The sequence below is a fragment of the Anomaloglossus baeobatrachus genome, chromosome 8 (genome assembly GCF_048569485.1).
Source record: "Anomaloglossus baeobatrachus isolate aAnoBae1 chromosome 8, aAnoBae1.hap1, whole genome shotgun sequence".
Lineage (NCBI taxonomy): Eukaryota > Metazoa > Chordata > Amphibia > Anura > Aromobatidae > Anomaloglossus > Anomaloglossus baeobatrachus.
The window spans coordinates 154129527-154156845 of record NC_134360.1 but is presented as its reverse complement, the minus strand read 5'-3'; the positions used below and the strand labels follow the sequence as shown (position 1 = coordinate 154156845).

Below are 27319 nucleotides of genomic sequence, written 5' to 3'. Positions count from 1 at the left end.
ATTTGGATTGACCACATATCTGTTTTGCTATCTCTGATGTCCCCTGCTTTTCCTTTTTATGGACATGTCAGAATTTCGTTCTCGCTTGGAGCAATAATGCTTGATCACTATTTGTTTGCACTGTTCGCATTTCACCGTGCAGCACCAATGGAACTTGCAGTTACAGCTGCTAATAATCTCAGTCTTCTTCTCTTCTATTCTGAGACCACATTCTGTACAAAGCCTCCTGCAACTTCTCCTTTCCCACTGAGTCAAATTCTTTCCGCTCTGGAGGCATTCTCTTCCTTCTGTACCTTGGAGACCCAGGCTGGCATTCTTTAAGCAATAATCGGGGGAGTCTTCCAAAAAGATGAGCTCACTTTTGGCCACTGATCCAAAAGCATCTGCTATAGCTCCTCTATTATCTGCACTGTTACCTGACCTAATCTTTCTCTTGTCCCACTCGAGTTTTAAGGCCTGGTCATGTTTGACCTTTAAATGGTTGCCAATATCCCGAAACTCTGCCAGTTGTAACCAACATGTCTGTACACTGCAGCTTCCCGAAACTCCATGGCACTTGCATGTTCTCTTCATTGTTGCTTTTACAGCCTGTTAAAATAAAGAGATAAATGATTTAATTAGAAATACTGTAGACTGAACAAAATACTGATGTAGGTCTGTGTAACCATATTGCAGTGTAGTTGTATTGTTTGCTTGAATTGTACTGTATCTAAAGTGGTCTGAAAGTGTTTGCCCCTTCATGATTTCTTATTCTTTTGCATGTTTGTCACACTTAAATGTTTCAGATCACCTTGTAAATTTAAATATTAGACATAGATAACATACTGTAAGTAATCACAAAATGCAGGTTTTAAATTAAATTAATTTATTATTAAGGGAAAAAGAAATTCAGACCTACAGGGTCTTATGGGAAAAAGCTGTTGCTCCTAAACCTAATAACTGGTTGGGCCACCCTTCACAGCAACAACTGCAATCAAATGTTTGCAATAACTGGCAATGAGACTTTTAAAACGTTCTTGAGGAATTTTGGTCCACTCATCCTTGCAGAATTGTTGTAATTCAGCCTCATTGCAGGATTTCTGCGCATGAACAGCCTTTTTAAGGGCATGTCACAGCATCTCAATCGGATTAAGGTCAGGACTTTGACTAGGCCACTGCAAAGTTTTAATTTTTTTTTCTTAAGCCATTCAGAGTTGGTGTGTTTTGGATCATTGTCCTGCTGCATAACCAAATTGCGCTTAAGCTTGAGGTCACAAACATTCTCCTTTAGGATTTTGTGGTAGGCAGCAAAATTTATGGTTACATTTACTTCAGCAGGATTTCCAGGTCCTGAAGCAGCAAAACAGCCCTAAACCATCAGACCACCGCCACCATATTTTACAGTTGGTATTATGTTCCTTTTCTGAAATGATGTATTACTTCTATGTCAGATATAATGGGACATATACCTTCCAAAAAGTTATACTTTTGTCTTGTCAGATCACAGAGTACTCTTCCTAAAGTCTTGGGAATCATCAAGAGGTTTACTGGTAAAACTGAGGCAAGTGAGACCTTCAGTTCTTTGGATGTTGCTGTGGGGTCTTTTGTGACCTCTTTGATGAGTTGTCACTACACAATTGGGGTAATTTTGGTTGGCTGGAAACTTCTGGGAAATTCTTTAAATGTTGCATGACTGTCGGGGGCAGGGCTGGCCTCTGTTTTTACTGCTCACTGAATTTTCTTCTAACAATGTGCACTGACAGTGCGATCACCGGCGAGGGAGCACACTGTCACTGTGCATTGAAAGTAATAGCACACAGTGCCAAGGGAGCTGCTATCGAGCATACAGTGGTGAAAAATGTGTTTGTCCCCTTCCTGCTTTATTGTTTTGCATATTTGTCACACTTAAATGTTTCAGATCACCAAACAAATTTAAATATTAGAAAAAGATAATCCAAGTAAACACCAAATGCTGTTTATAAATGAAGTTCTTTAATATTAAGGGAAAGAGAAATCCAAACCAACAGGGCCCTGTGTGAAAAAGTGATTCCCCCTATCGTAATAACTGGTTCTGCAACAACTGCAATCAAGCGTTTGATAACTAGCAATGAGTCTTTTACAATGCTGTTGAGGAATTTTGGCCCTCTCTTCTTTGCAGAATTGTAATTCAGCCACATTGGAGGGTTTCTGAGCATGAACTACCCGTTTAAGGTCATACTACAGTATCTCAATCGAATTAAGGTCAGGAATTTGACTTTGCTGCTCCAAAGTCTTAATTTTGATTTTCTTAAGCCATTGAGAGGTGGACTTGCTGGTGTGTTTTGGATCTTTATCCTGCTGCATAATCCAAGTACGAGGTCACGGTTCGATGACCGGACATTCTCCTTCTGAATATTTGGTAGACAGCAGAATTTATTGCTACGTTTACCACATCAAGTCTTTCAGGTCCTGAAGCAACAAAACAGCCCCAGACCATCACAAAAGTTCAACTTTTGCCTTGTCAGTCCAAAAAGTAGTCTCCCTAAAGTCTTGGGGATCATCAAGAGGTTTTTTTGGCAAAACTGAGACAAGCCTTTATGTTATTTTTTCTCTACAGTAGTTTTTGTCTTAGACCTCTTCCATGCAGGGCATTTTTGCCCAATTTCTTTCTTATGGTAGAGTCATGAACATTGACCTTAACTGAGGCAAGTGAGAACTTCAGTTCTTTGGATATTGTTGTGGGGTATTTTATGACTTCTTTGATGAGTCTTTACTGCACTCTGGGGTAACTTTGGTTGACTGACCAGTCCTAGGAAGGTTCACCCATATTCCATGTTTTCGCCATTTGTGGATAACGGCTCTCACTGTGGATCGCTGGAGTCCCAAATCCTTAGAAATGGCCTTATAACCTTTCCACTCAGATAGATATAAATTACTTTGTTTCTCATTTGTTCCTGAATTTCTTTGGATCGCAGCATGATGTCTAGCTTTTGAGGATCTTTTGGTCTACTTCACTTTGTCAGGCAGGTCCTATTTAAGTGATTTTTTGTTAATTTATGTTTTTAGGGGGGCAATCACTTTTACACATGGCTCTGTAGGTTTGGATTTCTTTTTTGCCTTAATAATAAATACCTTTATATATAAACTACATTTTGTGTTTACTTGTGTTATCTTTGTCTAATTTTTAAATTTGTTTGATGATCTGAAGCATTTAAGTGTGGCAAACATGCAAAATAATAACAAACCAGAAAGGGGGCAGACACTTTTTCACACCACTGTATAGGTCTCTATAAAGGATGTTTACTAAGTGACCTAATATTAAATATATTTTACAGTTTGTTAACATATCATAGAAATGATGATGATATCATAGTAAAGGAATTGTATGACAATTTTATAAAAGCCCATTTTTTTTCCAAAATCCGCACCCTTGGTGATGTCTGTGGCGATAATTTCACTCTGTCCTGGCCTACTATTCTCTATAGACCCTGTCTCAGCCCCATTTGCAAGTATTTGTGACATTTATCATCAGGTAGCTACTAACTAGCTGCTTGTGCTGCCTTGTGACATTCTCTCGCTGCCAGGCGGCAATTCTTCTGCTTCCTACAAGATCTTGTCAACAAGGAAGTTCCTTCTCTTCAACTCTGCTCTATCGATGGGGCACTACTACGAATGTCATGTTGATTGACAGCCATCTCAGCTTAACACAGCAGGGAGTCAGCTGTCAATCAACATGATGATGACAGTGATTCCCCACCGACAAAGCAGACCAGTAGAAAAGGAACTGCTCTGTTGATGTGATGTCACAGTAGGTAGGAGAATCGTGAATAGGAGCACTACATTACCACTTGGAGTTGGCAGAGTTTGCCACAGGGCAGCACAGGCATTTAGTTAGCAACTGCTCAGTCTTCTAGGGAAAATGAAGAAAAAAAAACCAATAAAAAAACCAAACCCCTGAATGAACCCCTTAAATAACTTCATTACCAGACACAGCCTATGGACAACAGTGGTGCTGAGTTTTTTTGGAAGACAGCTGACACTCGATTTATGCATCTTCTTTAATTCCTGAACATAAATAAAAGCCAAGGAGAGAAAAATATTGTGTGGCCTAAATTGGCACAGAATCACAGTAGGTTTATGGACTTTATTGGACTACATGTTTCAGAGATGATCCATTGCCTTCTTATATATAATCTTTAGACTCTCCTGATTCATTAGGAGATCATTAATAAAACGTGCGCCTCTGACTCCAACATGCCCCCTTATCAAGTCCGGTGAGAAAATCGTCGGTCTTGATGAATCGGGGCTATCGTCTTGCACACCATTATTCTTAAGGCCCCGTTACACGTGTCGATTTATCGTGCGCGATCGCACCCACCCCCATCGTTTGTGCGTCACGGGCAATTTGTTGCCCGTGTCGCACAAAGTCGGTCACCCCTGTCACACGTACTTACCTCCCTAACGACCTCGCTGTGGGCGGTGCACAACTTCCTGGAGGGGAGGGACGTTCGGCATCACAGCGACGTCACACAGCGGACGTCCAATAGAAGCGGAGGGGCGGCGATGAGCGGGACGTAACATCCCGCCCACCTCCTTCCTTCCTTATTGCCGGCGGGACGCAGGTAAGCTGTGTTCGTCGTTCCCGAGGTGTCAAACGGAGCGATGTGTGCTGCCTCAGGAACGACGAACAACCTGCATCCAGGAATGTGACCGATATTTTGAAAATGAATGACATGTCAATGAGCAACGATAAGGTGAGTATTTTTGCTCGTTAACAGTCGCTCGTAGCTGTCACACGCTACGATATGTCAAACAATGCCGGATGTGCGTCACGGAATCCGTGACCCCAACGACATATCGCCCGATATATCATAGCGTGTAATGGGGCCTTTACACTTATTTTCCTGCCCTTTGGTTTTTATACTGCTTATTAAAAGTTTACAATGTTTTGTTCCATTTCTCATATTTAGCTGTAGCATAAACTTCATGAGCAATAAATAAAACCTTGTTATTGGCAAAATGGCAAAAAAAAAATCCACGTAGGTGTCCTGACTATACAATATCGTTCTGTCCTTGGCTTCCATTTTCAGTTTTGTGCCTTAGCAACTGGCAGTCAGTGCAGTCTTGGTGGTTCCAATACAGCTTTCACTAGTGTTGTGCCTGCCCAACCCAACCACCTCAGGTCAGCAGTACTATGCTTAGGTGTGCCTACCAGTATCTGTGCCTACCAGCTGCCCTCATCTTTTAAACATAAATATAGTAATGTAGCTAGTCAGCAAATAATATGACACATTATCATCATCTGTCCCTGATTACCTGTTCCTCTATTATAAAGCATTTAGGTGCAGGGCAATTGTTGCAGGGAGATTTCATTCTGATTCAGCCTACCTTTATATATAAAGCTCCTACAACGTCTATACTTGTCCTGTTGTGTATAAATATGTGACTCTTCAGATTTTGTCTTATACAATACCTGATGAAGAGATCTAAGTAGTCTGGAAAGCTTGCTATTTATTAACTTCTTTTCAGTTTAGGGGTGCTTCACACATAGCGAGATCGCTGCTGAGATCGCTGCTGAGTCAAGGTTTTTGTGACGCAGCAGTGACCTCATTAGCGATCTCGCTGTGTGTGACACTGAGCAGCGATCTGGCCCCTGCTGTGAGATCGCTGTTCGTTACACACAGCCCTGGTTCATTTTTTTATTGTTGCTCTTCCGCTGTGACGCACAGATCGCTGTGTGTGACAGCGAGAGAGCGACGAAATGAAGAGAGCAGGGAGCAGGAGCCGGCATCTGGCAGCTGCGGTAAGCTGTAACCAGGGTAAACATCGGGTAACCAAGGTGGTTACCCGATATTTACCTTCGTTACCAGCCTCCGCCGCTCTCACGCTGCCAGTGCCGGCTCCCTGCTAGGAGAGCAGGGAGCCAGCGCTAAGCAGTGTGCGCAGCTCCCTGCTCTCTGCACATGTAGCGACGTTATGATCGCTGCTGCGTCGCTGTGTTTGACAGCTAAGCAGCAATCATAACAGCGACATAGATACAGCTCCAACAACGTCACTCTACATGTCTCATACATACAGATCCTACGACAATCTCTACATGTCACATATAGCTCCAATGGCGTCTCTCTACATGTCTTATACATACAGCTCCGATGATGTCTCTCTACATGTCTTATACATACAGCTCATACAACATCTATACATGTGTTATACATACAGCTCTTACGATGTCTCTCTACATGTCTAATAAATACAGCTGCAATGACGTCTCTCTACATGTCTTATACATACAGCTCTTATGATGTCTCTCTACATATCTTATACATACAGCTCCGACGTCTCTCTACATGTCTTATACATACAGCTTCGACGTCTCTCTACATGTCTTATAGATACAGCTCTTACGATGTCTCTCTACATGTCTAATAAATACAGCTGCAATGACGTCTCTCTACATGTCTTATACATACAGCTCCTATGATGTCTCTCTACATATCTTATACATACAGCTCCAGTGACGTCTCTCTATATTTCTTATACATAAAGCTCAATGACCTCTCTACACGTCTTATAGATACAGCTCCAATGACGTCTCTCTACATGTCTTATACATACAGCTCCGACGTCTCTCTACATGTCTGATATTTACAGCTCCAGTGACATCTCTCTACAAGTCTTATACATACAGCTCCAACGTCTCTCTACATGTCTTATACATACAGCTCCAACGTCTCTCTACATGTCTTATACATACAGCTCCAACGACGTCTCTCTACATGTCTTATACATACAGCTCCAACGACGTCTCACCACATGTCTTATACATACGGCTCCAATGACGTCTCTCTACATGTCTTATACATACAGCTCCAACGACGTCTCTCTACATGTCTTATACATACAGCTCCAATGACGTCACTCTACATGTCTTATACATACAGCTCCTATGATGTCTCTCTACATGTCTTATTCATACAGCTCATACAAAATCTATACATGTGTTATACATACAGCTCTTACAATGTCTCTCCACATTTCTTATACATACAGCTCAATGACCTCTCTACATATCTTATAGATACAGCTCCAATGACATCTCTCTACATGTCTTATACATACAGCTCCTATGATGTCTCTCTACATATCTTATACATACAGCTCCAATGACATCTCTCTATATTTCTTATACATACAGCTCAATGACCTCTCTACATGTCCTATAGATACAGCTCCAATGACATCTCTCTACATGTCTTATACATACAGCTCCTATGATGTCTCTCTACATATCTTATACATACAGCTCCAATGACATCTCTCTATATTTCTTATACATACAGCTCAATGACCTCTCTACATGTCCTATAGATACAGCTCTAATGACGTCTCTCTACATGTCTTATACATACAGCTCCTATGATGTCTCTCTACATGTCTTATACATATAGCTCCAATGACGTCTCTCTACATGTCTTATACATACAGCTCAGATGATGTCTCTCTACATGTCTTATACATACAGCTCATGCAACATCTATACATGTGTTATACATACAGCTCTTACAATGTCTCTCTACATGTCTTATACATACAGCTCCAATGACGTCTCTCCACATTTCTTATACATACAGCTCCAATGACGTCTCTCTACATGTCTTATACATACAGCTCCAATGACGTCTCTCCACATTTCTTATACATACAGCTCAATGACCTCTCTACATGTCTTATAGATACAGCTCCAATGACATCTCTCTACGTCTTATACATACAGCTCCAATGACGTCTCTCTACATGTCTTATTCATACAGCTCCGATGATGTCTCTCTACATGTCTTATACATACAGCTCATGCAACATCTATACATGTGTTATACATACAGCTCTTACAATGTCTCTCTACATGTCTTATAGATACAGCTCCGATGATGTCTCTCTACATGTCTTATACATACAGCTCCAACGACGTCTCTCTACATGTCTTATACATACAGCTCCGACGTCTCTCTACATGTCTGATACTTACAGCTCCAGTGACATCTCTCTACAAGTCTTATACTGTACATACAGCTCCATCAACGTCTCTCTACATGTCTTATACATTCAGCTCAATGACCTCTCTACATGTCTTATAGATACAGCTCCTATGATGTCTCTCTACATGTCTTATACATACAGCTCCAACGACGTCTCTCTACATGTCTGATACTTACAGCTCCAAGGACGTCTCTCTACATGTCTTATACATACAGCTCCTATGACGTCTCTCTACATGTCTTATACATACAGCTCCAATGACGTCTCTCTACATGTCTTATACATACTGCTCCAACGACGTCTCTCAACATGTCTTATACATACAGCTCCGATGATGTCTCTCTACATGTCTTAAGCCAGCTTTACACCTTACAATTAGGTGTGCGATCTCGTATGCGATGTGACACGCCCAGGTCGCATATGCGATTGAATGAGATTGCACGTAGGTCGTTCATTTGCTGTCACACGTGCGTTAGTAGTCTATGTTAAATTGATCAATTTTGTGTGCGATCCTTTAGATCATGTGTTCTGTGACGTATGCATTGGACACCCTTTTTTTTTTTTTTTTATTTATTGACTTGCCAAGCGTGTGTAAAATGTGTAGGGATGCGTTTTTACTATGTCACTGCCATTCAGCTCTGCTACATGGCCGCTGACAGCAGCCACAGACAGCCATGTAGCAGAGCTGAATGGCAGATGACAGCAGACACAGAAAGAGCCGCACTGTCAGAATGAACTCGGGTGAACTTCACCCGACTTCATTGTCATGCTGCGGCTCTGTCTGTGTTGCGTCCTGATTAGCGGTCACCTGTGAAGGACTCACCGGTGACCGCTAAACTCCTGAGTAAGTGAATTGAACAGCCCTCTCTCATATACTCACCGATCCCCGATCCCCGGCTCTGCACGGCGTTCACACTGCTCCGGCGGCTTTTACTGTTTTGAAAAAGCCGGCCGCCCATTAAACAATCTCGTATTCCCTGCTTTCCCCGCCCACCGGCGCCTATGATTGGTTACAGTGAGACACGCCCCCACGCTGAGTGACAGGTGTCACACTGCACCCAATCACAGCAGCCGGTGGGCGTGTCTATACTGTGCAGTGAAATAAATAATTAAATAATTAAAACAAACGGCGTGCGGTCCCCCCAAATTTTAAAAACAGCCAGATAAAGCCATACGGCTGAAGGCTGGTATTCTCAGGATGGGGAGCTCCACGTTATGGGGAGCCCCCCAGCCTAACAATATCAGCCAACAGCCGCCCAGAATTGCCGCATACATTAGATGCGACAGTTCTGGGACTGTACCCGGCTCTTCCCGATTTGCCCTGGTGCGTTGGCAAATCGGGCTAATAAGGAGTTATTGGCAGCCCATAGCTGCCAATAAGTCCTAGATTAATCATGTCAGGCGTCTATGAGACACCTTCCATGATTAATCTGTAAATTACAGTAAATAAACACACACACGCCCGAAAAAATCCTTTATTATAAATAAAAAACACAAACATATACCCTGGTTCACCACTTTAATCAGCCCCAAAAAGCCCTCCTTGTCCGGCGTAATCCAGGATGGTCCAGCGTCGCTTCCAGCGCTGCTGCATGGAGGTGACCGGAGCTGCAGAACACACCGCCGCTCCGGTCACCTCCACACAGCTAATGAACACAGCCGAGCGATCAGCTGAGCTGTCACTGAGGTTACCCGCTGTCACTGGATCCAGCGGTGGATGCAGCGGTGGCCACGGGTAACCTCAGTGACAGCTCAGCTGATCGCGCTACTCACCGCTGCTCCTCTCACCTCCACGCAGCAACTGAGGTGAGTAGCGCGATCAGCTGAGCTGTCACTGAGGTTACCCGCGGCCACCGCTGCATCCACCGCTGGATCCAGTGACAGCGGGTAACCTCAGTGACAGCTCAGCTGATCGTGCGGCTGTCTTCATTAGCTGTGTGGAGGTGACAGGAGCGGCTGTGTCTGCTGCAGCTCCGGTCACCTCCATGCAGCAGCGCTGGATGCGACGCTGGACCATCCTGGATTACGCCGGACATGGAGGGCTTTTTGGGGCTGATTAAAGTGGTTAACCAGGGTATATGTTTGTGTTTTTTATTTATAATAAAGGATTTTTTCGGGCGTGTGTGTGTTTATTTACTGTAATTTACAGATTAATCATGGAAGGTGTCTCATAGACGCCTGACATGATTAATCTAGGACTTCTTGGCAGCTATGGGCTGCCAATAACTCCTTATTACCCCGATTTGCCAACGCACCAGGGCAAATCGGGAAGAGCCGGGTACAGTCCCAGAACTGTCGCATCTAATGTATGCGGCAATTCTGGGCGGCTGTTGGCTGATATTGTTAGGCTGGGGGGCTCCCCATAACGTGGAGCTCCCCATCCTGAGAATACCAGCCTTCAGCCGTATGGCTTTATCTGGCTGGTTTTAAAATTGGGGGGGACCGCACGCCGTTTGTTTTAATTATTTAATTATTTATTTCACTGCACAGTATAGACACGCCCACCGGCTGCTGTGATTGGGTGCAGTGTGACACCTGTCACTCAGCGTGGGGGCGTGTCTCACTGTAACCAATCATAGGCGCCGGTGGGCGGGGAAAGCAGGGAATACGAGATTGTTTAATGGGCGGCCGGCTTTTTCAAAACAGTAAAAGCCGCCGGAGCAGTGTGAATGCCGTGCAGCATCGGGGATCGGTGAGTATATGAGAGAGGGGGATAGACTGACATGGACAGAGAGAGAGGGACAGAGATAGTGACCGACTGACAGAGATTAGTGAATTACAGACATTGTGAGGCGCTTCAGAATGCAGCTTTTCAGCTGCGCTCTGAAGCAGACCTTTTTTAAGCTGCGGTGCAGAGCGCACACCTGCGCACATAGCCTCAGACATCACAATCGTATGAGGGATGTCACACGTTTCAATTGACTAGGTTCATACAACAAAACGTCCAATGTATGAGGAATAAACGACGTGTATGCGATCACCGTATTTTCGTTCAATCTTGATTGCACGTAGGTGTCACATGCAAATACGTCACGAACGATGCAGGATGTGCGTCACTTACAACTTGACCCCGACGACGGATTGAAAGATTTATTGAAGTGTGTAAAGCAGGCATTATACATACAGCTCCTACGACATCTCTCTACATGTCTTTTACATACAGCTCCTATGATGTCTCTCTACATGTCTTTTACATACAGCTCCTATGACGTCTCTCTACATGTCTTATAAATACAGCTGCAATGACGTCTCTCTACAAGTCTTACACATACAGCTCCTACAATGTCTATATATGTAGCTCCTACAATGTATATCAATGTCATACGTACAGCTCCTACAGATGCTGTAACTATAGTAACGGTATGTTCAGATGTAGTAAATATACATCAGAAAACTGTGATCATGTTTTGTTAGTGAATGGGGTCAATCCATAAACTGCTACATGCTTTTTTTGGACAGAAACTAACCAGAAAGTGTATTTTCTACAAAAAAAATTACTGAGACAAAAAACTCCTTATGACTTTGTTTCATGATTTCTCTTTCAGGTGGATTCCGTATGGAATCTGAAAGAAGAAGAACCTCACAAGTACCCCATAATAGGAACAAACATAGTGCACAGCACAACAAAATTGTTGTGCACATGTTCAATATTATGCCACTTATTTTAACTGCTACAAGGTTCAGAAACTCTAAATTGGTTAAAAGAAGTGACATGCTCATTCTTCGATTGACTTTTGTTCAGAAGGCGTTCACTCTTATCAAGTAAAAGACACTTGCGGCAGCGATCCTGCATGAATGATGGCTAGACCACCAGCAAAATGTGAACTCTGCGGCTGCAGTGGTGTCTACACTGTGTGCAGAATTAATAGGCAAATGAGTATTGATCACACAATAATTTGTATACATGTTGTCCTACTCCAAGCTGTATAGGCTTGAGAGCCAACTACCAATTAAAGGGGTGGTTCACCCATATTTTTTATTGTCTAGATCGATATTATATTGAGGAACAATGTTTCTCTCAAATACCTTATGTTGTCAATAGTGCCTGTGAGAGGCGCTATTGCAGACCGCTGCTCCCCGTCCAGTGACGTACCCGTCCAATGCTGCCACGTCACATCCGTGCGGCCGGCTGCATTCTAAGCCCATCTGCTCCCTGCTCCTCCTGCCTCCTCCCTCACAGCGCGTCTCTTGCTTGCAGCGTTCTGCGAGGAGGGAGGAGGGAGGAAGAGCAGGAGACGTGCCGTGCTGTGCTGTGCGAGGAGGGAGGAGGAGGGGGGAGCAAATGGGCTGTGACAGCAGTGAAGCACCGCTCACAGCTCAGAGTCTGGAAGACTGTAGCTGGCCGCACGGATGTGATGTGGCAGCATTGGACGGGTACGTCACTGGACGGGGAGCAGCGGTCTGCAATAGCGCCTCTCACAGGCACTATTGCCAACAAAAGGTATTTGAGAGAAACCTTGTTTCTCAATATAATATCGATCTAGACAATAAAAAATATGGGTGAACCACCCCTTTAAGTAAATCAGGTCATGTGCATCTCTGTAATGAGCAGGGGTGTGGTGTAATGACATCAACACCCTATATAAGGTGTGCTTAATTATTACTTCCTTTCCTTTGGCAAAATGGGTCAGAAGAGAGATTTGACGGGCTCTGAAAAGTCCAAAATTATGAGATGTCTTGCAGAGGGATGCAGCAGTCTTGAAATTGCCAAACTTTTGAAGCGTGATCACCGAACAATCAAGCGTTTCATGGCAAATAGTCAAAAGAGTTGCATAAAGCGTGTTGGGCAAAAAAGGCACAAAATAACTGTCCATGAATTGAGGAAAGTCAAGCGTGAAGCTACCAAGATGCCATTTGCCACCAGTTTGGCCATATTTCAGAGCTGCAATGTTACTGGAGTATCAAAAAGCACAAGATGTGCCATACTCAGGGACATGGCCAAGGTAAGGAAGGCTGAAAAACGACCACCTTTGAACAAGAAACATAAGATAAAACATCAAGACTGGGCCAAGACATATCTTAAGGCTGATTTTTCAAAGGTTTTATGGACTGATAAAATGAGAGTGACTCTTGATGGGCCAGATCGATGGGCCAGAGGCTGGATCAGTAAAGGGCAGAGAGCTCTACTCCGACTCAGATGCCAGCAAGGTGGAGGTGGGGTACTTGTATGGGCTGGTATCATCAAAGATGAACTTGTGGGACCTTTTCAGGTTGAGGATGGAGTGAAGCTCATCTCCCAGTCCTACTGCCAGTTTCTGGAAGACAACTTCTTCAAGCAGTGGTACAGGAAGAAGTCGGTATCGTTCAAGAAAAACATGATTTTCATGCAGGCAATGCTCCTTCACATGCATCCAACTACTCCACAGCGTGGGTGGCCAGTAAAGGTCTAAAAGATAAAAAAATAATGACATGGCCCCCTTGTTCACCTGATCTGAACCCCATAGAGAACCTGTGGTCCTTCATAAAATGTAAGATCTACAGGGAGGGAAAACAGTACACCTCTCGAAACAGTGTCTGGGAGGCTGTGGTGGCTGCTGCATGCAATGTTGATCGTAAACAAGTCAAGCAACTGACAGAATTTATGGATGGTAGGCTGTTGAGTGTTTATTGGTCACTAATTTTTGGGGGGTTTTGTTTTTGCATGTCAGAAATGTTTATTTCTAAATTATGTGCAGTTATAATGGTTTACCTGGTGAAAATAAACAAGTGAGATGGGAATATATTTGTTTTTTATTAAGTTGCCTATTAATTCTGCACAGTAATAGTTACCTGCACAAACAGATATCCTCCTAAGATAGCCAAATCTAAAAAAAACACTCCAACTTCCAAAAATATTAAGCTTTGATATTTATGAGTCTTTTGGGTTGATTGAGAACATAGTTGTTGATCAATAATAAAAAAAATCCTCTAAAATACAACTTGCCTAATAATTCTGCACACGGTGTAAAAGATGTCTTGTGCACATGATCTATGAGTTACTGTGTTCAATGGTATAGTATTGTGGTTCAGTAATTAGAATAGGGGTCCATTATAGCTCTGTAGCCTTACAGTGCTGGAATCCTGGGTTCAAATCCCAAACAATATCTGCAAGGACTTTGTATGTTCTCCTTGTGAGACTTTCCCCCCCATAATAATATTGTCTTTAGATTGTGAACCTTTTTGGGAACAGGGATGATAATGTCTCTAAAGCACTATGGAATAAGATGGTGCCATATAAAAGAACATAATAAACTGCAGTATTTATGAATAAAATATCAAACTGAAACTTGAGATGTAAAACTATAAAGGAATAATATCATCTTACAATAAATTAAAAAATATTACCGTATTTTTCGGACTATAAGATGCATCGGACCATAAGACGCACCCCGGTTTTAGAGCAGGAAAATAGGAAAACAACATTTTAAGCAAAAAATGTGGTCATGACACACTATTATGGGGCAAGGATCTGCTGCTGACACTGTTATGGGGGTAATGTCCCCAAATTCTCTAATAAGGTACCCCCTCCTGGTAATGATCCTCCTGCCTTGTATATATATATATATATATATATATATATTTATGGCCGCATCCTTCTATATACCCCATCCTGGCATATGGCCGCATCATGCTATATACCCCATCCTGGCATATGGCCGCGTCCTGCTATATATCCCATCCTGGCGTATGGCCGCATCCTGCTATATACCCCCATCCTGCTATATACCCCCATTCATCCTGCTATATACCCCCATCAATCCTGCTATATATCCCGATCCATGCTGCTATATACCCCCATACATCCTGCTATATACCCCCATCCTGCTATATGACCCCACCCTGCTATATGGCCCCATCATGTGGCACACAAAAAAAATAAACGTTCATACTCATCTTTCCTCGCTCCCTGCAGCATCACTCCTCCTCCCGTCTGTAGCAGCAGCAGCGCTACTGGAGTGTATGGAGCTGGCCCCGATCCCTGCAGCATCGCTCGTCCTCCTGTCTGTGTTGGCCGCAGCTGTGTGGACACGTGCGCACAGCGATGACGTCATCGTTGTGAGCACCGCTAGTCTCCACACAGCCGTGGCCTGCACAGACAGGAGGACATCGTGGTGCTGCAGGGATTGTTGTCAGTGAGTGGACTGATTCACTGCCCCCCCGCGCTGATGATGATGCGTGGGGGGCAGTGATCACTCCAGGCTGTAGTTGCCAGGGGTGATCACGGCCGGCTGTTAATTATGCGCGCATCCCCCGCCCATCATCCCGCCCACTTGTCAGCGCCGGCTTCAGCGCTGAGAGATGGGCGGGAGGATGGGCGTGCATATTAAATGAGCGGGCCCACTTAGTCATGGCAGGCGCTGTTGCAGCCTGCTCATGCCCCCCAATGACCCCTCCACTGCAGCACCCTCATTCCCTGCAGCCATGCCCTACATGCACCACTCACTTTCCCCCAACATTTAGGGGGAAAAATGTGTGTCTTATAGTCTGAAAAATACGGTACATTTTTAGACAGATAGCCAGACATAATGTATATACAAAGAAGAGTTGATCATTTTGTATTCTATAACTAAAAACCCAAAGCTAATGTGACATTATACCAAGGCTCAAACACTACTTAAAACTACTTAAGAATACACTCCAACACCTCCAAGAATACTGGACAGGGGTTGCACAGGTTAATTAGAGATGTGAATTTTCTGGTCAAGTGTTCCAGTAAGTGTAAGGCTGGCCATACACACAAGAAAGCCGTCATGTGACAGTAATCTCCTTACTCCCATATCTGTAGGAACGTTCTGATGAGAGCTTTACAAGAGCTGCTGCTGTGGCGCCCCTGAGGCTTCAGTCGCCACAGGGTACTGTATTTCCCTTAAGATGTAGTACTCATCTTGGGTAAAGAGAGGTTAATCGCTGGTGTTTCTCACATTCACACAACAAACACAGTTAAGGTACCGTCACACTAAGCAACTTACCAGCGATCCCAACAACGATAGGGATCGCTGGTAAGTTGCTAGGAGGTTGCTGGTGAGATGTCACACTTCGACGCTCCAGCGATCCCACCAGCAACCTGACCTGGCAGGGATCGCTGGAGCGTCGCTACACGAGTTGCTGGTGAGCTCACCAGCAACCAGTGACCAGCCCCCAGCCAGCAGCGCCGCGTGGAAGATGCTGCGCTTGGTAACTAAGGTAAATATCGGTAACCAACCCGATATTTACCTTGGTTACCACCGCACGGAGCTACACGTGCAGAGAGCAGGGAGCAGTGCACACTGAGCGCTGGCTCCCTGCTCTCCTAGCTACAGCACACATCGGGTTAATTACCCGATGTGTGCTGCAGCTACATGTGCACAGAGCAGGGAGCAGCGCACAATGCTTAGCGCTGGCTCCCTGCTCTCCTAGTTACAGCACACATCGGGTTAATTACCCGATGTGTGCTGCAGCTAAATGTGCACAGAGCAGGGAGCAGCGCACACTGCTTAGCGCTGGCTCCCTGCTCTCCTAGCTACAGCACACATCGGGTTAATTAACCCAATGTGTCCTGCAGCTAGCTACATGTGCACAGAGCAGGAGCCGGCACTGACAGTGAGAGCAGCGGAGGCTGGTATCGAAAGTAAATATCGGGTAACCAAGGACAGGGCTTCTTGGTTACCCGATGTTTACATTGGTTACCAGCCTCCGCAGAAGCCGGCTCCTGCTGTCTGCACATTTAGTTGTTGCTGTCTCGCTGTCACACACAGCGATCTGTGCTTCACAGCGGGACAGCAACAACTAAAAAATGGCCCAGGACATTCAGCAACAACCAACGACCTCACAGCAGGGGCCGGGTTGTTGCTGGATGTCACACACAGCAACATCGCTAGCAACGTCACAAAAGTTGTTCGTTAGCAGCGATGTTGCTAGCGATGTTGCTTAGTGTGACGGGGCCTTTAGGTGCTATCCCACCAGGGGTTGGCCTTGGGTAGATAAGGGGGTGGCCATCACGAAGCATGGGATTTTACAGGTCACTAGGACAACCACCTGGGCCGGTGGGCACCACTTGGGGAAAAGGGAAGGATCATCTTCACATTTAGTCAGTTAGTCCCGGGCACAGCTTGCGGTGAGGAGCACAGTCGGGACTTCGGTTCAGGCACATTCTCTCTACCTTCACACTTCTGGGAGCACTGCAAGACCCGTGGCTTAGAGCAGACTGTTCAGCCCAGGTTCTCACAGCTAAACAAGATTCCAGGTTCTGCGAAGAGTGCAGGGAACACCTGCAGCCCGTTTCACATTCCACATACACCGGGATTGGAGGGACCCCGACCAGAAAGGACTCACAGTGGGAACACCAGCAGTGACCTCAAATTGTTCAGAATCGACTAGAGCCTATCACGGCGGTGACCGGTATCTCTTGGGTAAACCAGGATTGTGAGTAAAGAAACCTTGAACCCGCAAAGACTATGTCCGCCTGTCCTTGCCGGCGGCGCCGCCCCGCGCTTCGGCGCCAGCCATTACTACTCCCCTCATCATCCTCCCCAGGGCCCGCTCCACCTGTGGGGAGCAGAAATATCTTAGCTGTACAACCATCAGCCCTGGAGGATAGCAGCGGCGGTTATTCCCTGGCCGCGTACCACAGGTGGTGTCACGAGACAAACATCCTTCATCATCCCCCCTTCTTTATTGTACACCTCGGGGCCCCGAAACCAGGCAAAGGGCCACTCGTGACATCCTCCTGACCCGACATCACCGGCCTGGTGATGAGTAACAGTTGTACCCCTTGCCCCGTGGGTGCTACACTGCCAGTGCCAAACTCCTCCAGGAGTGACTTCTCTGCCCTGAACAAAAAAACTGACTAATAAAATCCATCAGTGTAGAATCTTCTCTTTCCAAAATCTGTAGGGAGAGTCAGGAGGCCGCCATAAACATTACGGTTGATCCTGCTGGAATTGGTGTTTGGTCAAATATTAATATGTATGGGGGCCCTAACTTGCAGTGACCTCTAATAAGACAACATATCTCTACCACCATTTTATTTTCATGTTGTCAAATGAAAGAAACATGTAAAGAAAGAAAGAATGTTGATGAACTTACAAGTCTTCCTACTTCGTTGTTATGCAGATTCATCAAGGCTCGAGCATCGTGTCCTGTCTCCAGGCCATCAACAAAAAGCTTTGAGATCCTTTCTCCAAATTCAACATTATCACTGCATCCACCCCATACCCAGCCTCTGCCACCTGTATAAGAAAGAACTCAAAATGTTGCTAAATGTACAGTATCAAGATTAACCATCAAAAATAACATTTGGCATTTAACAACATTAATGTAGGTTTCATTTCTAAATAGCAAAAGCAATTTTACTTGGCACTTGTATCCTAATGACCTTTCTGTGCCTCCCCCTGCTGAGCAGTACAATCCATGAAATGTCACTGCTGGACGCTCACCGGTATACCTAGGAAAATGCTGGAGTATATATTAGCATGAACATCCCTGTCCCTGCCGGTGACAGAAGTAAAATAAATAGCAGAGCATTAATCTAGGCAACCCAAAGGCATAGCAAAGTACACAACGAGATATATTTTATATATGTATGTATATAAAAAAGGCTATATATAGATTATTATATATTGCACTATCTATACAGTATTTATATACACAAGTGCCAACCATGTAAGCATTTACGGTGGAAAGTATGTAATCAAATTGACTACTTGTAATATTACCTGTAGAATTTGAATAGAGAGAAAATGGTTCCAGATGATGAGACTCACCAATACGTCCATTTCTAGAATCATCACATCCACAATTATCAAAATCTCCCATACTACAGTTCCTGGTCAATGTGTACATTACTCCGGCTGAACTGACGGCATGTACAAAGGAGGTTTCTCTTGTGGCTGAAGGAGTAAAGGATAGACATAAATATCTTATTATTATCATACTAGGTAGAGCTGCTGACAGACAATTCTGATGGGAGAACCCCTGCTTAACATGTACCTTCCAGCTGAAAATAATAATAAAAAAACGCCTGAATACTTATCTCCTGGACTTGCGCCATTCCTGCAATCTCTGTGCTGTGCCTTTTGGTAGTCATGTGTCATTAGCAATGTCACTGACTGACTGCAGCCTTCACTACTCCATCAGAGCAGAAGTCCTGCAGGGGCCTTGTGACATCGTTTATTAAGAAGGGGTTATCCAGCAATAGAAAACCCCTTTAAGCACTTTCCAACATCTGCCATACATATACAGTGCATATCGGATTTCAGTGTTTGGGGATGGCTCTGGAGCTAATCCTACTCCACACACCGCAAATTACATGTGTTACACACCTGGCATGAGCCTCTAACAGCAGCAACCAGAGCTTTCCCTGGTCCCTACTGTAAACCCATTAAAGGGAACCTGTCACCAGGTAACGCGACTATGAGCTGCGGCCACCACCAGTGGGCTCTTATATACAGCATACTAACGCATCCTACGTCATCCACACTAGCTGGTATTGAGGTCCTGCGCAGGCGCACTTTGATCTGCCCATAGTAGGGCAGATCAAAGTATTGTCGTTCGCCTGCGCAGGACCTCAATGCCGGCTAGTGTGGATGACGTAGGGCGCTTAGAAAAAACAAAGAAAATGGGTCTGCACTACTGCAATATAATAGTAGAAGGAAAATAGACAGTTGCATGCACCACACAAAGGGCATACATAGAAAAACACAAAGGGAATTTTTTTGTCTAAACGGGCAGTGGAACCACGTCAATACTCAATATATCAAAAACATGTCTCCATTTATTAAAAAACAATTTTTAAGTGAAAAAGTTTAAAAATCTTAAAAAACATAACACAAAAAAGGCAGTCCAGACATCTCTATGGTCTCCCTAATACAGAGCATAATATGCACACAGGGAACAATCTGTAAAGAATAACCAGGGTACAAAGGGGGATACTCAGAGTGGCACAGATCATATAGCTGAATCAGCATAAATTGTCACAGATAACATATGTACAAGACACCTAGAGCATGCTTAAATAGTATTCATTATTATCAATATAATACGTCTATAAGGATATATAAAGAGATAAATAACCCTAGATCTCTGTTAAAAAAGAGGGAGCTTTCATGAGTCGGCTGCTATCCCCACGTGTTACGCCAACCAAATGCTAGGCTTCCTCAGGAGTGCACCGCCTTTTTTGTGTTATGTTTTTTAAGGTTTTTAAACTTTTTCACTTAATAAAAATAGTTTTTTAATATTTGCGGACATGTTTTTGATACATTGAGTATTGAGGTGGTTTCAGTCCTCGTTTAGACACAAAAATTCCCTCTGACAACGTAGGACACGTCATACACTCAGGCTTCAGAAGAAGGAGGGCAAAGATGGCTGAAAGAGGAGGCACCATTACCGGAGAACGGAGACACCCATCCGACCAGTCTGCACCGCACCGCCCCTTAGGTGAGTATTATAAAGTTATTTTTACCTTCTACACAGCGGCCTGGGCTCTTATATACACTAGAATGCTGAATATAAGAGCTCACTGATGGTGGCTGCAGCTTAGTCACCAAATCTGGTGACAGGCTCTCTTTAAATGCCGCAGTCAATGTGCCATTTTTGCGCCCATTGCTACATCCAGCAACAAAAATTTGCGAGGTGCCAATAGTCTCCCACAGGACCAATAAAGTGCAGCTATAGACAGTGGATACCATGATTTTATCTGTATACTGTGATATTGCATTATATAAAAAAAGATCAAAGGATCGCAGTTTTAAATTCCAAGGGGGCTCAAAAAATTAAGTGAAAAAATGCTTTTAGACACATAAAAGATTAGTAAAAGCACTCATTTTTAAAATACAAAATGAATAGAATATGGAAAAGATAACCTTTTAAACAATTAAAAATATACAAACCATCAGATTACTTAACATTTCCTGTGAACACAGGAAAAAAAAACAAAAACAAATCCCAAAACACTATATTTGCTGTTTTTAATCACCAAGCCTCCCTCAAAAATTGCATAAAAAAGTAGAGTAGTATAATAATATCAGTTTTCCAAGCAAAAATCATGCCTTCCCACATCTCTATTAATGGAGAAATCAAAATGTTACAGGTTTCAAAATAGTAACACAAGGCAATTTTTTTTTTATTTTTACAAAATTAAAAAAAATAAATAAATCATAGCTTAAAAATCAAACAAACTAATAACTATGCAAACATACTATTGCCAGGTTATATTTACAACACGATGAGTACTGCAAAACACAACCCAAAATAAACAATGGTGTAATTGTATTTTGTTCACAATGTGACCTTCCTTGAAATTTTTTTCATGTTTTCCAGCTCATTATATCCCCTTAATGACCGCGGGCAGTAAAATTACGTCCCAGCGATCATAGTGTTAATCCCACCCGGCTGCTGCGGGCAGCCGGGGGGATCCACGCACATGTCAGCTGATTTGTAAAGCTGACGTGTGTGCTTAGCAGGCAAGAGCAGATCCGTGATCTGCCCGTACCTCTGGGGCTGTCAAAAAATGACAGCGCCATTATAATAGCAGTCATGGTAGAAGTTTACTCACCACCCAACGCCAGAAGTCACATGACGTGATCACGTGAATCTGACGGTTGTCATGTCAGCATAGAGTCATGTAATGACTCCTGTAGCTCACATGACTCACTTCCTGTTTCACCTGGCCAAGAGCTGTGTGAGATAGAAGATGAGCATATCTGGTGTTCAAGGCTGTGTAGCTGTGATCAGCAGATATGGAAGAGCGATCAGACTGCTGATCCTTATAGTCCACTAGGGTGACTAGTAAGAAAAAATCTAAAAGTTCAAATCACCCCACTTTCGACCCATTGAAAATTAAAGGTGGTAATGAATGACAAAGGAATTCAGCTCACCCACTCCAAGTCTCCAGGCCCTCTCTCTGCAGCACGGACAATCGGCCGGGCAGCTGCAAGCATGTAAGAAGAGATCCAGCGCAGAACGGAAGGCATTCTTCACTATAAATTTCCATATGGTTTATTCCATGTGCACACATTTGAAAGGTAGGTACAGTCATGTAGACATGATTAAGACCATGTAATACGGTCGAAACGCGTCGCTAGTCATTTTTTCCCCTGGCTGTCTGTATCTACCTTTCACATGTGTGCATATGGAATAAACCATATGGAAATTTATATTGACGAGTGCCTTCCTTTCTGCACTGGATCTTATCTTTCATTGAAAATTAAAGGGTTAAAAAAAAAACATATATACACATTTGGTATCACTGCGTTCAGAAATGCCCGATCTATCAAAATATAAAAGTAAGCGGCATAGCGGCAAAAATTTCCAAAAGCCAAAATTAAGTTTTTTGGTCGCGGAAAATTTTGCTCAAAATGCAATAGCAGGCGATTAAGACGTAGCATCTGTGCAAAAATGGTATTGTTAAAAATGTCAAACACAAAAAATAAGTCATCACTGAGCCCCAGATTCCAAAAAATGAACGCGACGAGTCATGGAAAATGGCACAAAATGTGCGCCATTTTTTGGACAAACGTCTCTTTCTTTTTAACTCTTTAGATAAAAGTAAACCTATACATGTTTGGTGTCCATGAACTCGCAACAACCTGAGGCATCTTATGGACACATCGGTTTTACCATATAGTGAACTCAGTGAATAAAATATCTCAAAAACAATCACACTTTTTTTGCAATTTTTCCGCATTTGGAATTTCTTTGCCATTTTTCAGTACACTATATGGTAAAACTAATTGTTTCATTTAAAAGTAGAACTCGATCCGCAAAAAACGAGCCCTCACATTCTAAATTTACGGCTCTTGGAAGAAGAATAGTGAGAAAAAATGGAAAGCGCAAAATCAGCCGGTCGTGAAGGTGATATGTGAAAATGAATGGGGTCATTCACAACTACAAAAAAAAGCTGTTACAAGAGTGTCAATGGAAAATTAAAAAGTTATTGCTCTTAATGAAAATGCAAAAAAAAACAAATATTGCAATGTAAAGAAGATAAAGGGGTTGTCCAGGATTAAGAGCAAAGTCTGCAGTCACCTTATGTGACTGCACACTCGTGAATTGTGACAGCATGTGAGGTGTATGCTATTTCCACAACCTTAGGCCCCTTTCACACGTCAGTGATTCAGGTACGTTTGTGCTTTTTTTTAAACGTACCAGAATCACTGACATACGCAGACCCATTATAATGAATGGGTCTGCTCACACGTCAGTGATTTTTCACTGCACGTGTCTCCGTGCAGCGTACCCGCGTGTGCGTGATTGCTGCACGGAGACATGTCCATTTTTTCTGGCATCACTGATGTTCCACGGACCACGCAGTGGTGTGGTCCGTGAAACACGTGCCAGAAAAAAACGTGCATTTAAAATAATAAACATTTTAACTCACCCGGCTTCAGCCGCGCTCTCTGCAGCCCGTCCTCCCTGCTGCTTCTAAGCCGGCTGATTACTGTCGCGCATCTTAATGATGCACGACAGAGCCGACCCGGAAGCAGGTGCTGCAGGGGTCAGCGCCGGCCGGATGCTGCATCGCGGGAGGATTCAGCACCATGGAGAGCGGGAGCGGGCGCAGGTGAGTTGATTTCTAAGTGCAATCACGGGCCACGGAGAACGGAGCCCGGATTGCACTTAGACAACCCACGTGTGCCGTGAATCACGGCACACGCAGGGACATGTGCGTGTTTTACACGCCAGTGAAAAACGTCACTGTTTTTCACTGACATGTGAAACGGGCCTTATGGTAAGGCCCCCTTCACACGTCAGTGATTCTGGTACGTTTGTGCCTTTTTTTTGAACGTACCAGAATCACTGACTTACGCAGACTCATTATAATCAATGGGTCTGCGCACACATCAGTGATTTTTCACTGAACTTGTCTCCGTGCAGCGTGCACGAGTGGCCGTGATTCTGCACGGAGACAAGTCAGTTTTTTTATGGTATCACTGATGACCCACGGATCACACTATGGTGTGATCCGTGTGTGATCAGTGAAACACGTACCATAAAATCACAGACATATTAAATATTAAATATTTTCAACTTACCTTGCCTGCGATTCGCTGTGCCTGCTCCGCTCTCGGCAGCTCCTGCCTGGCTCATGAATATTCATGAGAGCAGGAACTGCCGACCAAGAAGTAGGTGCTGAGAGCGGTAGACAGACGCTGCAGAGCTGAGGACTTCAGCACCATGGACAGCAGCAGTGAAGGCAGGTGAGTAATGTCCATGTGCAATCACGGATCATGGATCACGGATTGCACATGGACAACCCACGTGTGCCATGAATCACAGAACATGGAGGGACATGTGCGTGTTTTACACGTCAGTGAAGAACGTCAGTGTTTTTCACTGATGTGTGAAACAGGCCTAAGTCAGCACTCACCTGACAGCTTATATGTCATTTGCACTTCTGCAGTCACATGTCTACTAGTCTCACCCACCTTCATTCAATAAAAGTGTATTGAGAGAAGCTAAATCCGTCCAGTTGGCATATGACTGCATGCAAATCGCATATATTCGGTTATGTGACTGCTCACCTGCACCAAGAACACCTGGGAATTGTGACAGTGTGCGCACTACACACTGTCACGATTCAAAAGTCTGCAGTCCTATTTAGTGACTGTAGACTTTGCTCTCAAATATGCGCAAACCCTAAAAGGCGGGACTTAATGCAACTTCTATGAATTCTGTGTGTATGGGGAAAGTCTGTCTGGAAAAAGCATTTTTCCAGACAGACTTCCAGAAAAAATGCTTGACTTCCCCTTTGACTTCCGTTACACTCGGTACATGAGTCAAGCCTGTCTGAGCTTCCAACTGCTCATTACAAGTATCGAGCATGGTAGTTCTCACTCATTACTAATAGAAAGACTTAAGTCCTCCAATTCCTCAACCCTTTTTACTACAGAAATCCAATATATAAAGCTGAGTGTATGTATGTATGTGTGAATGTGGGTGTGTGTGTATGTGTGTGTGTATGTGTCTGTGTTTGTATGTCCACTAAAGGAATCTGCACCGTCGCATTTAAAATCATTACATTTTGCACAGACACCCCATGTGACTAAGGGAGCGTCATAGACTATGTTTTAAGGGGGAAATTTAACTCTGTGCTTTAGTTATTCACCAAAAAAACCTGCTTACATTAAAGTCAATGGAGCTGGGAACTACAGGTCATTAATAGAAACTGTGATTGGTTGCTATAGGCAACGAAGCACATTCTTAGTATAAGAAGCTTATGTGTGAAGTAATATGATATCGGTGGAGAGACAGATAGAGAGAGAGACAGAGAAAGACACAGGCAGACAGAAACAGACACAGACAGACAGAGAGACAGACAGAGAGACAAAGATAGACAGACACAGGCAGACAAAGAGACAGACAGAGGCAGACACAGACAGAGACCGACAGAGAGAAACAGACAGAGAGTGAGATGCAAACAGGGAAAGAGACAGACAGAGAGACATACAGAGACAGACAGAGAGAGATAAAAAGATAGACAGAGAGAGATAGAGAGGCGGATAGAGATGGATAGAGAGATAGATAGAGAGATGGATAGAGAGAGGGACGGCTAGAGAGAGCGACAGAGAGACACTTAGTTACTATCCCGGGCACCGCTGGGAACTACAGCTACTTCAATTCAAAATTTCTGATAATATATGTTCTAGCTTTTCACATTTGGAAACCAATATTATATAATGTGCGTGTGTATATATATATATATATATATATATATATACACACACACACACACACACACACACATACAGAGCCAGGCCTCATGTGCACACAGAGCCAGGCCTCTTACACACACACACACACACACACACACACAGAGCCAGGCCTCATATGTACACAGAGCCAGGCCTCTTACACACACACACACACACACACACACACACACACAGAGCCAGGCCTCATATGTACACAGAGCCAGGCCTCTTACACACACACACACACACACACACACACACACACACAGAGCCAGGCCTCATATGTACACAGAGCCAGGCCTCTTACACACACACACACACACACACACACACACACAGAGCCAGGCCTCATATGTACACAGAGCCAGGCCTCTTACACACACATACACACACACACACACACACACTATATAATATTATAAATAGAATTTGTAAATCCAGTGCAGTCCTGTAATTTTCTTTAAACATTCAGCTTTATTAGTATAAATTCATAGAAAACATCGGCGGGACATCCAGTTAAATTAATGTGCCAGAATATATATATATACATACACACACACATACACACACACACACACATATATATATATATATATATATATATATATATATATATATATATATATATATATACATACGTACAGACTTCAAAACAAGTTGATGTATTTATCAAAAGGTATTATCTATATATTGAATACTGTATACACACATGTATACACACACACACACACACCACATTATACAATATATAATTATAAATATTTTTCATTGGATAAACATTTCCGCCCCCCATTTTTGTCACCGGAATGTACTTACCACTTCTTATCCCGTTGTGTGTTGCTAGTTGCAGCGTGCTCTCAGGACAATTCCACCGCTCCCATGCAAATTGAAACTTGCATTCTTCAATGCCACTCTTTGCTCCCACTGCCACACTGGTAGAATATGTCAGGTAGGCCTGCAATAAGCGAGACACTATGGTTTGACGGTGATCATTTATCTGTGCAGATATACGAAACTCACGTAAACTCAACAGATAAAACAAATAAGCACAAACTACCTTTGGCCCTGTCATCAGAAAGTTGTTGACTGACCTGAAACAGAGACAAGAAGAAAAAAAATGAACAATTTTTGTTGCATTAAAGAATATTGGGGATTTTGCATATTAATCTGGGTTTATACTCACCATGCCGATGCAGTAAAGACGGGGCAAAACACAAGAACAGTGCTGAGGGTGCAAAGTGTTTGGAATTCCATGGGTAATTTTCCTTTTGTTGTATAGTCCAAATTGATGTTCACAAGGAGGTGGTATATCCAGCAAATGAGCAGTTGTAAGACCTGTAATAGTTATAAGGCATCTCTGAGGTTGTAAGGACCCTTCTTTTTACTACTGGCCAATAGCACAAGCTTATATGAGAAGCTCACTGGCTAAAGTGTGAAAAGGGGCCGCCTACTACAACACTTGAGGAGACAATGAAAGAGACCCAGAGCTGCATTAATGGAGCAATATACTTACAATAGATCCTTTAAATCATATTAAAACATTATCAATGACTTAGATAAGGTTTCTATTGACAAAATGATAGCCAAATTAGTTATCTTTCCTCACACCAATGAAGTCAATGCTATTTTCAGTGTCACATTTCAATTGTTACAATTTATCAATAGATGTTTGTGAA

At 43.5% G+C, this 27319-nt stretch overlaps 1 protein-coding gene across 1 annotated transcript; it reads right to left on the bottom strand.

Moving 5' to 3' along the window:
* On the bottom strand, positions 1-26897 carry WNT8A (Wnt family member 8A). Its single transcript, XM_075320944.1, has 6 exons — positions 26827-26897; positions 26701-26734; positions 26460-26598; positions 18717-18842; positions 18040-18182; positions 1-588 (listed from the first exon to the last, which is right to left on the bottom strand). The coding sequence occupies exons 1-6, from the start codon at positions 26895-26897 to the stop codon at positions 28-30; spliced, it is 1074 nt and encodes a 357-aa protein (XP_075177059.1). The 3' UTR covers positions 1-27.
* Between the last annotated feature and the right edge of the window lie 422 nt (positions 26898-27319).

Coding starts and splice junctions, on each gene's coding strand:
- WNT8A (XM_075320944.1), bottom strand. CDS start 26,897: ATGGAATTCCAAACACTTTGCACCCTCAGCACTGTTCTTGTGTTTTGC. Junction 26,735..26,826: donor GTCTTTACTGCATCGGCATG/GTGAGTATAAAC, acceptor TCTCTGTTTCAG/GTCAGTCAACAACTTTCTGA. Junction 589..18,039: donor ACAACGAAGTAGGAAGACTT/GTAAGTTCATCA, acceptor TTATTTTAACAG/GCTGTAAAAGCAACAATGAA.